General features: G+C 42.4%; 1 protein-coding gene across 1 annotated transcript in view; it reads right to left on the reverse strand.

Moving 5' to 3' along the window:
* Positions 1-1,564: 1,564 nt before the first annotated feature.
* Positions 1,565-15,529, reverse strand: part of iqgap1 (IQ motif containing GTPase activating protein 1) — a 45,373-nt gene continuing 31,408 nt past the window's right edge. The window contains exons 16-37 of the mRNA XM_084359696.1: positions 13,904-13,994; positions 13,597-13,764; positions 12,830-12,972; positions 12,576-12,746; positions 12,410-12,493; positions 11,735-11,806; positions 11,352-11,421; positions 10,905-11,269; positions 9,915-10,078; positions 9,594-9,818; positions 9,092-9,232; positions 8,916-9,000; positions 8,119-8,351; positions 7,901-8,033; positions 7,659-7,761; positions 7,360-7,495; positions 7,175-7,262; positions 5,755-5,964; positions 5,490-5,656; positions 4,299-4,421; positions 3,949-4,057; positions 1,565-3,869 (exon numbers count right to left, since the gene is read on the reverse strand). Of these exons, the coding sequence (XP_084215822.1) occupies positions 3,756-3,869; positions 3,949-4,057; positions 4,299-4,421; positions 5,490-5,656; positions 5,755-5,964; positions 7,175-7,262; positions 7,360-7,495; positions 7,659-7,761; positions 7,901-8,033; positions 8,119-8,351; positions 8,916-9,000; positions 9,092-9,232; positions 9,594-9,818; positions 9,915-10,078; positions 10,905-11,269; positions 11,352-11,421; positions 11,735-11,806; positions 12,410-12,493; positions 12,576-12,746; positions 12,830-12,972; positions 13,597-13,764; positions 13,904-13,994 (3,195 nt within the window). The 3' untranslated portion in view covers positions 1,565-3,755. The remainder of the gene's footprint in view (positions 3,870-3,948; positions 4,058-4,298; positions 4,422-5,489; positions 5,657-5,754; positions 5,965-7,174; positions 7,263-7,359; positions 7,496-7,658; positions 7,762-7,900; positions 8,034-8,118; positions 8,352-8,915; positions 9,001-9,091; positions 9,233-9,593; positions 9,819-9,914; positions 10,079-10,904; positions 11,270-11,351; positions 11,422-11,734; positions 11,807-12,409; positions 12,494-12,575; positions 12,747-12,829; positions 12,973-13,596; positions 13,765-13,903; positions 13,995-15,529) is intronic.

A 15,529-nucleotide genomic window follows, 5' to 3' on the forward strand; every position in this document is an offset into this window, starting at 1 on the left:
ATTTTTTTATGACTAAACAAAGTAGATAACTGTTGACACAATATGCCGATGGGCACGTTCAGGATCTAAATGTTCAGTATACTGTTTATATTGTTCCGACTGCTTTTCCTACTTATCTTTTTCATGTTCTCTACTAATTTATTATTACCCTTTTTTACTGATGCACTCTATTTTTACTTTTCCCTTTGCTGCTGCAATAATGCAAGAGTCCCCATTGTGGGACTAATAAAGGATCATCTTATCTTATCTAATAAACAAACTCTCTTTGTGTTCATGACTGAATAAACAAACTGAACTTAAATGACAACACAATTTCAAAGAGAGCTGAAGTCACACCCCCTCTGGTTTCCCTCTTGGGATCTTATTTTGGAAAACTTTTTGTTATGGTAGTGAAAGAAGAGTGAACGCTCATCATAACTGAGAGCCTGTAGAGTCAATCCTGTATGTTTGCTTTCTCACAGAACTGACAAACTCTCCTTCCACATAACTGTAGTCGTCAATATGAGAAGGTTTATTGTGATTTTCATCTTTTTTAGTACCCAGTCGGCTCCATGTTGTTGTTGGTGACGTGTGTTGAGCGAGATGATGTAGTTCAGTGAGCACTTTAACACAAAACTACATGATATTTTACTTTATTTACAACAAACTGAGATTTATTGACTTGGAACATGACTTTTAAATTGACAAACATTATATACTACTCAACATTGGTTTGGGATATTTCAGTGTTTCACTTGATTGTTTATTCTGTAACATATCTGAATTTTTATTTTGTGTTTTGTGAATATTAATAAAGACACATTTCATCTGAAGTTTATTGCACATCCATGCACCTGCATACATGAACCCATACCCCAATATCCCTAACTTATATTGAATAGTGAAAATGTATTTGTCTCTCTCTATTGATGACTGTACAATGTCTTTCAGACCTAAGGTACCATGAGGTCCAAAGGATGGGCCGTGACTTCAGCTCTCCATACTGTTTAACTTTGTTTATATGTGGCGGACCCTGCCACCTTTCCTCTACGAACATCTTGTTTATTCACTTATGAAAAAAACTTTGTATTATTACCTCATTAATATTGTAAATATGAACATTTTGAGTTTTAATTTCTTCTCCAAAACTACATAGTGCTCCTTTAATACTACAAGGCAGTAATTAATAATTTCAGTAGATGTTTTGGATTATAATCAAATCCTGGTTTCAAATACAGATCCATCGGTTCTAGTGAGGTTTTCTTCTTTGTAGAGAAAGTCAAGGGAGCTGATTCGAATGACTTCTTACGGCTAAAAGGACACGAGTGCACTTAATATATATATATATATATATATATTTAAATCAATAATTGTCATAATATTGATCATTTAGTATATTATCAACCACATGTTTATGAAGTTTTAATGTTTAAGATTGAATTAAACAAAGTCGGGGCACGTTTTGTTTTGGTTCTCCTGTAAAGTTGGTCAAACGTCACTTATCTACAGCTCTTAAATAAATGTAGTGGAGTAAAAATACAAAGCAGAATGAAGTACAAGTATGTGAGAAGTACTTGAGTCAATGTACACGTTGCCTCTGTAGAGCTTTATTCTAAAACAGGTCAAATACATTTAATGGACTGTGAGAGGGAAAGTAATGTACAGAGAGCTCGGCCTCCTCCATCTCCAGCAGTGTCATCCTCTGAACATGGCAACTTTAACACGAGGCAGAAAATCAACATCTGGTTCAATAAGATCTGCGTTGAATCTCAATTTAAGGCTTCTTATAATAAGTCGATCTCTGATACAATAAACATATAACTAAAAATTGGATGGTGTAGAGTGACATCTACTGGACTCACATGTATAGTTACTGTAATACTGCACATCCTCAGGCTCACTAACATGATCTGTCACTACGGCACAATGTGGACTGACAACATAAAATATAAATAAGGGAAACTTTGTTGAGTTATTTTCAACAAGACATAAAAAAAAAAATATCTCTGTACTCAATATCCATCTTACACTTCTGGATCCCATCCTATGTTTTACAGATTAACACACACGTTAACTAAACTGATTTTTATAAGGTGACAATAATCTGTGTTTCAGCATTTAGATAAACAGCCCTTGAGAGATGTAAAGAAATGTAATTTCCAGTAAGTCGTCTGAGAAAGCCAATGAATGAGCACATCTGCACAGCTGTGTGAGCTGCAAGTGCAGGAGTGCAATGTCTCTCAGAGCCAAAAAGCAGAAATGCACAGCAGGTCAGTTCAGGGCTGTAGTCATGACCCGGCCCAGTCCAGTCCGAGACAAACCGACATTCTGACTGGTCAAGAAAAGACGACGGAGCCGGTTTCTATCAGCACGGACTGGATCCGAGGGCGTGACGTGTCTTTGTCATGATCATGCAACAAATTCAAATTTTTTTTTTTTTAATTAAAAACCTCAAGTTTTGAGTTCAACAGCTCAATATGAGCATGGCACGTTTTTTTTTTCAAATATTGTTAAATACCATGTGTGCTAGACATTTGCATAGATATAAGAATATTTGTGTGAGTTTAGGATGAGTTGAGGTCGGTCAAATCCAAAGAGCTCAATCATATTCATATTCAACTAACTGAGAACTATTTTAAAAGGAGCAGTTCACCCAAAAATGAAAATTCAGTCATTATCTTCTCGCCGGCGTGCTGATGAAAAGTCAGGTGAAGTTTCGTAGTCCACAAGACATTTCTGGAGCTTCACAGCAAAACAGCGTTGCAGCATTCTGCTAAACAACTGAAGTAGATGGAGACTTGATTTTAAATGTAAAAAAACAAAACCCCCCAAAATATAAAATGGCTCCATACAGCTCATCCGGCATAATCCAAGTCTCTGGAAGCTCTGAGATCCCTAATTGATTTGAAGACATTTATTTCACCCCTTTAAAGCCAAAATCTGCATTGTAGCTGTTAAGCTAAAGCTTTAGCATGCACCCCGTGTGAAGTCGGTGCACGAGCGCTTAAAGGGTGTAACATCTTTAAAAAATCTATTTGGGATCTCGAGGCTTCCAGTGACTTGGATTACGCCGGACGAGCTGTATGGAGCTGCAGCGCTGTTCTGCTGTGAAGCTCCAGAAATGTTTTACGGACAAGAAACTTCACTGACTTCACCTGATCAGCACGGGGGTGAGGACATAATGACTTAATCTTCATTTTTCTAAATCATCCTTTAACTACAGTGTTTTCAAAATAAAACATGGTGAAGAAGGAGAGCGGACTGTACTTTTAGTTTTTCTTTCCAATTCATCTGCAGCATCGTTTCATGTACTACAGCCCCGCTGAAAAGTACGCTAGCACTTTGGCCTTTATCAGTCAGGTGAGCAACTAAACTAACAGCTAAGAAAAGACACAAAACATGATCTCTTTACATAAAACATACATTTTTTATAATTAATCAAAGCCCATGCACAAGATATTCATAATATTTAAAGCAAAACGTACAAATCTTAAACCTCTGACCTAGCTTCAGTTACAGACAGTAAGAAAAAGACTCCAGCGAGCGTCTGTGGTGTCGCACAATGGACTGATCCATTAAGAGTAAAGCACATATGGTGATCCACATAATAAAAAATAATGCACATAAATTTGCATAGGCACGTAAGAGAAGTGCAGTAAGGAATGTGAAGGAAAGCCAGGCTGGTTCAGGTCAGGGCCTTCTGCCACCCTCAGCGAGGGTTTTGTGGTTGAAATCAGTGTCTTTAGCCCTTTTATCCTTTTTTTTTTTTCTTTTTTCTATTTCCCGTAAAATTTCTTGTTGAGCAGGAAAATGAGCAGGTTGACGTTGATGGTGGCCTTGTCGAAGAGCTTCATCACCGCCACGCCTTCATACTGCAGCTGGAGGAGATCCTGAGAAAGACACAAGAGATTAAATCACAGCCTACAGTCCCTATAAAATGCACCAACGCAGATATAAAGGAAATAATACCTGGTATTCTAACTGTAACGTCTCCAAGTGCACGCCCATTAACTTGGCCTTCACATCGAAAACTCCAACAGCCTCTGATGGAGAAATCTCAAAAATAACATTCTTGAACCTGTGAGGAGTGAGAAGGAGGGAAGAGTCAGATTAATGTGGAGGTTTAGTGAAAGACAACAGTCCTACTAAAGGATGTTTACAAATGATTACTGCACTAATATTCCAGTTTAATGTGCCCTGACATGTCGAGGGCTATCTTGATATTTTAAAATATCCTCAAAAACACAATCACATAAATGATACGACCACGTATCACAATATTTCTGTCCTGGTTTTCAGTGACAGAGCGCAGAACTCACTGGTTTGGCTGCAGATCCTCTATGGCGATCAGCACGCCCTTCTCATGGAGGCGGGAGGCGGTGTATTTCTGTGAAACCTGTTTACTCTTCTTGGCCTTGTTGTCGCCCGGTTTCTTTGACAGCCTGAGAGGAGAGACAGCGACACGTGTACAGTACAAAATGATACCGTCTCTCAGCACGCAGTATCAAGTCTCACTATTTCAGAGCTGAGCTGCATCACTCAGCATCTCGTATTATTCTTAGAAATACTTTTGTGGTAAGATTTTCAGTTGTGTACTTGAGTCTTTCTTTCAAACTCAACGCAGATGGAGCAACGGCTAAGTGCTGCTTGAACAGAGACAGATGGAAAACATGCTGATGGGGCAAAAATGAGCGTGTCCAGGGTGTCATGTTTCAATCACAGCCGATCGGAGGTGGAGCCGATAAACAATCGTAAGTCTTTGACCTGGACATGAAGGCTGATCGTACCCCTTCCCAGCGAAGACAAAAGACAGATGTCCGGGATTTTTCGTCCAGTGTAAAATTAAGGATCATTTCACCTCTGACTGACAAACGCCTCACATACAGGGTAGGTGCTGTGTTGTGGTTTGGATGCTGGTCCTTTGTACCCACAGTGCTGGTTTTCTATCGAACCAGGCAGCAGCTGTGCTTAATTGCATTCTGCACTCCAGGAGTAAAACAGCCCCTAATTAAAGTCCAAATTCAAAACCAGCAGGAGTTTGAGGATCAACATTGTGACCCACAGCCAGCCACAAGTGACCCAGTCCTGGTTTTTTTTTTTTTGCACATGTGGTGCAATCAAGAAAAGTGCTCCAAACACAAAAACAGATTATTTAAGACCAGTTTTCTGCTCTCAACTCTTTCCCTCTTTCTGGTGTCCTCAAACTTACAGGGAGGGATACTTCAGGTCCCTACCACCGGCCCGGCCCGGCCCGTCACCTGGGATGTAAACACTTGGCCCAGCCACTGCAGACCCTCCAGTGTATCTTTGTTAACAGGTCTGTCTGCAGTCTAATCATACACACATGTGGGCTGTGTCGCCTGTAAACAGGAATCCTACACGACTCACCTTTAGAGGTAGACGTAAACATGCCGCCAAAAATGAATCAAATCTGAACAGAACATGTTAGTGGTGACCCGAACCCGGAGAAGACAGAACTAATATAAAGTTATAAATTAAAAGTCACTCACTTGCCCTTGCTGGCCAGGTTGTCCATGCACGTCTTGATATACTGATTATAAGAATCAATCTGAACGTTATAAAAGGCGGTCTTTGAATTCAGCGCAGTGTTCGTCTGCTGAAGTCGGACCAGCTCCGCTTTCCGACGCTGACGATACCGCCTCTGATTTCTGATGTCCTGTAACACACATGCACATCATGTTAAAATAAATCAGTGCGGAGGCTGTTGTTTCAGCTGTCCACTCCCAGAGATGATCTGTTTGTTTGTTTGTTTACCTTGGCGATGTTGTTGATCAGGTCCTGATAGCGGTTCTGGGGGTCGACCTTCCCGAGCTCTGCCAGCCTCTGCAGGTTGCTCTTGATCTTGTCCTTCTTGCCCTGCAGCGTCAGGCTGTCGTCCACCACCGGTTTGACCTGCTTCATCTTCTCTGGAGTTTTGGCGTCTCTGATGGCTCTCCTCTGCATGGCACGCTGGTACTCTGCCTCCTGTCATCGTGGGAAACAAGGTTCAGTTTAACAACATTTCTATAAAAAGAGCTTAAAACCATATATCTTTAAAAGGTCCAGTCCACAACATCTCATATCAAGCTGTCGCACTCAACGGGCGGACACGTGTTTCTGTGTTTATGGCCTAAATCACTGCATGTTCTGTTTGTGTTGAGTAATAACAAATAAATCACCTTGAACCCTGTTTTGTCACATGTTTGACCACATCTGAGGGATCATTGCAAAAAAATCAGCGGATATATCGATCTCGTAACTTATTAAAGTAGTAGTAAAAAAAAATTATTAAATCTCGAAATGGTTGATGTCTACTTAAAGGTTCAATATGTAAGAATTGGCATCCTATTGAATTCATACCCAAAACAAACAGGGGGCAGTACATCACTAGAATAACCGGTAACTGCTGTTAATGATAGCTACCGTCAGCTAGTTAGCCCTGCAGCTAGCTGCCTGGACTAGGGGCTTGGATTACAGGGAGTGTGTTGGTGTTTACACCACTAGCACAGAAGCTTTGGACCAGTGTGGGCTGTGGCTAGCATGTTAGCATGCTAACTCCAGTAGATATCTCAAAAATAATACAAAGAGTCATAATGTCATAATTTCTTTGGCTATTTCTTTGCATTCTGTTGATAATTTAAGTTAATTTTTAATAATGTTTTCAATAAAATTTCTTACGTATTGCACCTTTAAATTGCCCGACCTTTGTGTAACATGTACTCCACCAGTACATAAATACACTATGATGATAACTTGGAGTACTCGCAGTAAATAAATGACACTGTGATGAAGACAAACCTCCACCTACAGTAAATGGTACTTCAATGGTGTCATTAGCTATAATGTTGTTTACTGTTCCCCATGTCACAGCTGCTTCTGTTGGAAAGAGGATGTTGTCATAGAGGAGGCCGGTGCGTGTTGTCATCTTTTAAAAATTCAGTTAGCACTTAACTGATTAAGTTAAGCCTATCTGACAGGAAGTGGAACACCTTCTTCCTGTTTTGTGCCATACAGCTGATAAAAACAGTGAGTCACTGGCTGAGGGCCTGGCTTGTTTACCGCAATCATGGCGTTAAATTATTAATGTTAAGTGCATAAACATAACATTAGCACCTGTGAGTGTTTATAAATTGTGACTCCACCACATCAGCAGCGTGCTGTCGTAGCTTTGTTGACCCTCAATCTCATTTCTGACCTGTTCAGTGCTTGCTGTGGAGTCCAGGATCTCGGTGAGAGTCTCCCCCGGCTGGAACCGGATCACATCCACGATGAGCCTCTTGGTGCTGGAAAGACAAAAATAAAAGCGACCTGTGAATCTTCTGAAAACAAACATATTTCATCTCTTTTTAAATCAGCCTGAAATCTGTAGCGTGAACTCACTTGAGCAGGAGAGTCCTGGCGTCCATCTCCACGTTGGCCTCACCGGGGACATCGAATTTGTTGGCGAGTGTGAGAGACACTTCGGTTTTGCCCATCAGCTCCTTGTTGGGGTCGTCGGGAGGAAGAGGATTTTCACCTGAATGAGACGGAGAGCCAATCAGATGAAGGAGCACCGAGTTCAAAGGATCAGATGATAATAATCATAATCTGTTATTAATTACTCTCATAATTAGAGGTATAAATGAATTATTTCTGTGCAAAACTTTGAGTGATATAGAAGATCTTCCAAATCCACTCACCAATGAGAGACTCGACGGTGGGAACCTCTCCCAGGTCCTCCAGCAGCTCATGGATGGGGTCGTTGTGCTCTGGTGCGATGGCGTCCTGATGGTCCAGCAGCAGCTAACAGGACAGAAGTACAGTTTGTTAGTCATGCGAGACAAAACCTGCAGATAACATGACAGGAAAAAAAACACTTTTGGAGCACCAGCATGCAGCGGGAGCGATTTAAGACAGCAAACGTAATGTGGTCCAGACTCACTGTGTGAGTGTTGATTATCTCTCCAATGGAGATGTAGATGACAGGTTTGGTGACGGTGACCAGGTCGGAGTACTGATCCACGTTGAACTTATCTTCAAGTGAGGGAACGTCACACGCTGCCAGGAAGAATCGCCTGTGACGGAGGAAGGTGAAGTTAAACAACCAGGACAGACGCGAGAGGAAAAAGGAAAGAAAGTGGAAAATGACAAACATCACACCTGAACTTCTGATAGGAGGCGCTGAGATATTCATTGATGGGGTTGAGGTGGGCGTTGTCTCCCAGAAACATCTTATTGGAGGCGGCGTGCTGCAGCATCTTGGCGACGGAGCCCAGGTTTCGTCGCTGCTCGGTGGTCAGCTGGCCGCCCGCCGACACCTCGATGATGTCAAAGGCATCGGGTGCCACGATGGCCGGGTTCATGTAGCGGTAATACAAGAGGTTCCCCACGATCTGAAACACAAAAACAACCTCAGTTATCAATTATCATGATCAGACGTAACTTTATTCTATTAGTCTCACTGTTGAGACAGAAACTGAGTTGTATTCAAAGGTGCTGAGATACTGGTATATGCAGGACTGCAGACATTAACATGAGATTATTTTAATTTAACTTTGAGTTCAGGTTCAAGGGTTTCATGGGTGCTACTGCAGAATGAAGGGAAGCTCTTGAACGTGTTAGCACACACAGCTCGAGCAGGAAAAAAGGAGGAGAGCCAGAAGAGATGCATGACTCGCCTTAATGTCAGCAGACAGAGAGAGGGAGGACACCTCCACCCCGACAGAGAGGCTGCAGCTGGATGGCAAGGCGGAAAGAGCAGAGAAAAAAGGGAAAGATTCATGTAAGAAACAGTGACAGGAGAGCCGGGCGGAAGATGAGAAGAGAGAAACTGCTTTCATTGAAGTGGCCAGTGAAGAGGAGCTATGGAGGTCCAGCACAGGACTAAAGGATCAGTTCACACAGTGTTCAACAGTTTTCTATCACAAAATTATGGAGCAAACATTAAAGATACAAACCTTGAGCAGCTCATCCTCGGTAGCATCTGGGAACTTCTCATGGAGGGTGTCCTTCAGCACCTTGGAGATGAAACGCATCCCGTATCTGACAGACAGTGAGAGACGGACGAAGTTAGACTGAGGAAATAAACAGCCGACTTGTCCACGCAGACTGACGCTATAAGTGAGCCACGTACGGGATTTTATCCACTGAGACGATGATGGCCGACAGGAACTTGTCAGTGATGGTCTTCATGTTCTTGATGGAGGCTTCCAGTCTCGTCCTCACCTCCTCGTGGGCCATAGCCTGCTCCGGAGTCACGTCATACGGCAGCTTACTGTTGAGGACGGGACGGAAAGAGATGGAGAAAATGAGGCACATCGATGTTAAAAATGTTATTTTTTACTTTACTAGTGTGCAGAACTCCAGCCGGTCAGGTGCTCTCAGAGAGGGAGCATCAAGGAGCATTATGTCTCAGCCTCTGGAGCAGATAGAAACTTTCCCTGAGAATTTGCTATTATTACAGTATAGTGTAGTAAATATCTACATAAAGAGTTAAAAACAAGCTAAAAATAGTATAAACTTTTTTATATTAGATATTATATTAGATATTTATTACTATTTATTGGTCTGATTCTTGAAATAAGTAAGAATGGAAAACTGTTGTCGGTCTGTTGACTGTGCTGTCATTAGCTCACCTGGCCTCTCCGGTCTGCGTCTCCATCTGGTTGACCCAGCTCTTGTAGATGTCCACCGGGTCCGTCTTGATGTTTAGCGATTTGTCATCCATGATCTCCTTGACGACGGGTGCCAGGATCTGCCGCAGTGCGTTCTGCCCCCGCGCACCTCGGTGGAAACTCACCACCATCTTGATGACCGTCGGGTTTCCTGTGACGATCTCCTTCATCTGGTCCACTTTCGACCTGCAGACGGTTGTTAAAGGCAACATTTTACTGTGTGTTCATGAACCGGGCCTCATCTAAACGATTACCGGCTGAGTTTCAGTGTCTGCTTCTCACTTGATTTCCTCCTGCAGGGCAGTTTTGAAGAGCTTGAGCAGCAGGTACTCCTCTCTCTGGTTGGAGGCGTAGTTGTACAGGGTGAAGATCACAGAGTCCATGAACTTTGTGGATTTATTCTGTGGCATCTGGAAGATCAGCTTGGCGAGATACGTGGGGTTGGTCTGAAGGAAGCACAGATGTGGTTAAAGATTATTCGAGCGGTATCGAGCTGCAGGCTTCCGCTTTCTCTTTGATTGACTTTGATGCAAATGATGTGTTTCTTGAATTATTTATGTAGTTTCTTGAACTAGTAACAGCCATATCCCTTAAAAAATGTGCAATTTTGAGAGTTATTGACTGAGGAGAGACTTGGTAAACTTTTCGAAACAGCCATGGCAAATTGTTAATCATCTGAGCCTTCTCGTAAATTCAGCATTAAGTGCAATACATGACGTTGTTTCTTTCCTTGTTAAAAAGTTTCTGTGTCTAACCTGTCATCATTTAGCAGCTGTTTGAACACAGTTTCACCTGATTTCACCATTTACACTCAATTTATGAAAGAGGACTTTTTATTGATGGCAAACATGTCAAATCTTTTAGAATACAGTAAATGGTAATCAATAAAAGCTACCTCGTTGTTGCTTGTGGAGTCAGTCCCCAGACTCCATTAAAAAAATGCTCAGTTTTGTGAGCTGTTGAGTTGAAAGAAACTTAAAACACTTTGTGAAACAATGTCTTCAACACGTTCCTGATAATATGGACCTTATTAAAAGTTCGGCATATGTTATATGTGAAGTTATTATTTTGTTTATGTAAAAAACATTGTATCTGTTTGCCTAGAAAGTGGAGAACTAAGATCTGATGACAAAATGTCAGTAGAGACTGTTGCCTGGTGTGAGCTGACGTACTGAAAGCTGCCCACAGATGATCAGATCTCCTATGATGTGTGTAAATGTCAGCTGTAAACAGGCTCACAGAGACAGAGCATTCAAAGGACAGAGCGGTTACCTGTAGCAGGTAAAAGAGGTACTGGTAGGCCTCCAGTTTGATCCTCTTCTCCTTGCTGAGGGCCTTCAGGCCTCCCCTCTGCTTGTTCATCATCATCATGTTGGACAGCTGGCCCTTGTTCTTCTTGGTCAGCTTCTTGCTGTGGGACACCACCTCCTGCAGGGTGATCTTGTTCTTCACCAGCAGGCCGATCTTGATGTCCATCAGGTTCAGGTCGTTCTCCAGCTGCTGGTTGGAGCGGATGTTGGTGACCACCTCCTCGCGGAGCCGCATCAGTTCCAGCTCCTCCTGGAAGTCCTGGTCGCTGTGGTCCAGCAGGTGGACGAACTTCCTCACAACCGCCATCGGAGGATCGTCAGCGCTGACTGCGTGAAGAAGGACATTTTTAGAGTCGAGCGAACACCAACACTGGAGATCATTTCAGAGCATAGTCGGGATTCTACTCACTGAGCGTCTTGTAGTCATCTCTGGCCTTGTTGGCTCTAATGAAAGCTTGAATCTTCACCACTTCATTGATCTGCAATATAAAAACAGCAATCACTTGGTTGATCAATAGTCTTCATTAGACCGCAGGAATCCACTGTGAGTCAGAGTGGAAATGACTAAACACATGTCAGAGTGTTAAATGAGCCATCTGCCTGGCTCAAACCCCGCAGGACGAGGCGGAAATGTCAGCGGATGTGTCAGGGGAAATTTATGCAGAGTGATTTAAAGCCTCATTAGACGACAGTGTAATATGTTTACTTTTAAATCCTAATGACTGTGACGCAACATTTACAATGACTCATCTCGGTTCGTTTTAATTGTCCACAACTGCAGCGAACACTCACGTGATCCTGGAAGTACTTTAGACGATCCTTGTATTTCTTACGAGCTTGGTGCATCCGAACCATCGACTGGATCTGAGAAGGACAAAAACAAATCCCTTATTGTGGACGGCGTTTACACGACTGATGAGGACAAAATACAGACAGCGTAGAAGAAAATTAGCAAAATTCTCACGAGGTCTCTGTACAAACATCTCTTATATTTTCATTACCTAGTGTTATGACTGTTAATAAACAATAGAATGCTTTATAAAACATTTATTAAGCCGTTGTAAAGGTTTATAAACATCAGTTGCAACCTAATAATCCAAATAATATTTACAGATGAACTACACAGTATTCATTAACAGTTTACTAAGTATTATAAGCATCAGTTGCAACTTAACAATAAAACATGAAATAAAACGTTTATGAAGCATTTCATTGATAACAGTGTTGATTAAAAGCAAATGTAGCATTAATTAATGATGATTATTAAAAAGAGGAGTTGAAGACAACAAGTCCAATGAAAAAAGTAATTCCTGCACACATTTAAAGATCTTTATCAAGAAAGTCTCAGAAACGTCGACCTTTTTTAAAAATAAATCAGTGCAGAGGTAAAATAAAATGGAAATGCCTGCGTGAACTAGTATTTTTCATCGGTTCGTAAAAAGTTACCAAATAAAATAACAGTTTTACCTTGACAGCCTCGTCACTGTGGTCCTTCAGGTACTGCTTACGGTCTTTGAACTTCCTCCTCTGTTTGCAACCTTTCCAGTGAGCCTGAGAATAAAAACCATTAAGAATCAATAAAATAATAAAGTTCTGTTGCTGACAGAAGTTTCGACGTATAAACTCGTCTCACCTGTATGCGTGTAACAGCTGGGTCTTGGGATGACAGGAAGTCCATCCTCTCCTTTTGGCCTTTTCTCACCAGGTAGCCGCGGCAACGAGCCTGCAGCTTGGCGATCAGAGTCTCGTTGGCCAGCCACAGCTGCTCTCGATTGTAGGCTGTGGTTACCCCGGAAACCACCGACTGACGGGAAGAATAAAACAAGTTTAACGTGGCGTTTAAAAAAAGCTCCGTTCACGCAGCGCTGCACAGGGACAGAGGCCTACCTGGATGTCCTCCTTGTTGAGCTGGGTGTTGTTCTGGACGAAGCCCTCTGGCTCCACCCAGGTGCCCTCCTTGGTATTCAGGTTGAAGTAGTAGTTGTGTCCTCCCTTCACCCAGTGTTTCACCCACTCACTGCCATTATCACCTGGACAGACAGCGTTAGAGAGTGCAAGTGAATAAGATGGAGGCTCAACTTGGGACAGTAACTTCATTTAGTGGTGCAGTGCAGCAGGTAGAGCCCTTCATCTCTCGGAAAATATGATTTTTAATTACAATATTGGATGATTTTAATTTTTTTTCTGAGAAAGCAGGTCATTGCATTTTGAAAATAAAGCTGCTAGAACTAAATCTGGAGAGTAAATTATCTCTCATCAGGTGAAAGAGTGTAACAACAGCTGCATGATATGCTAAAAATCTTGATGATGTTACATTTGTCGAGTTTTCTTACATCTGGAGAAGAAGATTTGAAGACCAGGGCGTCCCAGCAGCACTACAGTACTTTATTATAATGATGTTTTTACTGTTTTTTGGATATTGTCATATTTCAATCATATTTAAATTAACTGTGCAGCCATAAGAGTAACCTAAAGACCCCATATGAAGCTCATTTTCAGGTGCATACTACTTTTTAATGTTCATAAAACATATTCATTTTCTCACACTGTCCACTGCTGCAGCACCTTTATTCCCCTTCCTCCAAGTTTAATCAGAAATGTACATTACTGACAGTAACTGTGATAAGTACATTCATCCTTAATTGTGTCCTCACCTTCTGCCTTCTTCCCTTCTCTGATCTTGGTCAGGTCGTCCTGGTAGGTCTGAGCACACTCAGAGGTGACACCGTACAGTCCAGCTCCGGGGCTGCGCAGAGCAGCCAGGGTCTGAGCCTGATCTCCCTGCTCCACAGCCTCATTGATGGCCTGGATGGACTGTGAGACTGTGGATACATACACAAATCAGCCTTTTGCTGCTCCTCACACTGGCCCAACATCACAGCTAGAAGGGCTGGTAGCAAATGTTCTGCAGCATTTAGATAAAATAGTTGAAATGGGATGAGTGTGAGTGTGTGCTCTTACACTGTAGGGCCTCCTTTGTGTCCTGGTTAGCCCTCAGAATGGCATCCTGGATCTCATCCAGCCACAGCACAGCAGACGGGTCCTGGGTCTCCTGGAAGGACACGAGAAAATATGTTCAGAGACTAACAGTTCACGCCATCTGTGCTCAGACTGATCGTGGACTGTGTTTCTTCTTCACACCGAAGTTTGTTCAAAAATAAAACTCCAAAAAGACCTGAATAAACTCTAAAATGAACTCTTTCTCAACGCCAGAAAAATCTCCATCTGTGTCAAAATGTACATGATGGGCTGGATGTTTGTTTAGAAAAGGAAGAAGAATGTGTGGAATAAAAAAGGTGATATCTGGTTCTGCTGTATCGATTTTGATCGTTGGTTTTAGACCAGTGGACTTCTTCTTGAAACCTGGTGCTTACATTCCCCACAATGCAACTTCCACTGAGTGACATCCCTGGAGAAAATCTATCAGATTACATGCAGCGTCCTCTGGAGCCACAGAAGGCTTTAAACTACTTTTTTCCCCCACATATGCAGTCGTAATGTGTCAAATTAGTTGCCCTTTAATTCCCATGGAAAGCTTCCACCTTGAATATTCCCAGAATTTATTAACCCTACAATTAAATGCTCCTGTAGTCATACACAGACGTGCTGTCACACCAGCTGCTTCTGGTCCAGTGGAACAGGAAAACACCACAAAACGTCCTCAAAACTTAAGAACCGTCACCAACAGATGTGTTTCTAGAAGTGTGGATTTGTTTTATGTCGCTTGATCCCATTTGCTCACCACCAAGACCTCAGTACTGAATCAAACCCTATATCATCCTGAGCTGTAGTTACACACAACTACATCCAGATGGCGCACACTGTCTATGTATAAAAGTGTTGTGCTGCTGCTTTCTAGAGCCCGGGTAAAACAGGCGGCTCATTTGGTTTCACCTCCTCCTCCTCCTCCTCCTCCTCCTCCCTATGTCCCGCCCCTTCATGTAGTGCTTCAGGGTAGACAGAGGAGGTGTGTGTGAAAGAGGTGGGCGGGTAACACTGATACCTGATCTTGAAGATTTCTTATGCATGTTGCGGGGAGGAGGCTGTCAGCCAACATCTGCAGCAGCATGCAGCAGCGCTCAAATGAGCTCCGTCTTTATAGTAAACAGAGCCGTACCTGTGCGAGCGCTGATTACTGTTTGTACGTTTTACACATGGCGCTCTAATTGCTATTTGTGGGTGATGAGTCACTGCAGCTGGCAGGAGGCGCTAGACAGGGTGTGGTGCCAGAGTGGGCTGGAGGAGGGTGCAGCTCGTCAAACGTTACAGGCACATCATGGAAATAGAGGAAGTGAAAGCTGAGGGGGTTGGGCAATAATTCATCTTTATAAACTTTTCTTCTGCACAACACCTTTTTTTTTTCTTCTTTTCTTTTTCTAAACTTCCTTAGAAACTATGAGCTCATTCGTGTCTTCAGGCACATAAGTGTGGGAAACTTTAAAACATACAGAACAAAGTAGAGCTGCAATGATTAGTCAACTATTGACTACCTAGTTAACGTACACAGTTAACGAGTGTTTCTGGTTATGACACGAGCCAACGACACCATCAGTGGCTGAGGAGTCTCACAGTCTGAGGGAAGATGCA

The sequence above is a fragment of the Pagrus pagrus genome (genome assembly GCF_965226575.1).
Source record: "Pagrus pagrus genome assembly, chromosome: 1".
In the NCBI taxonomy this organism is placed as follows: Eukaryota; Metazoa; Chordata; class Actinopteri; order Spariformes; family Sparidae; genus Pagrus; species Pagrus pagrus.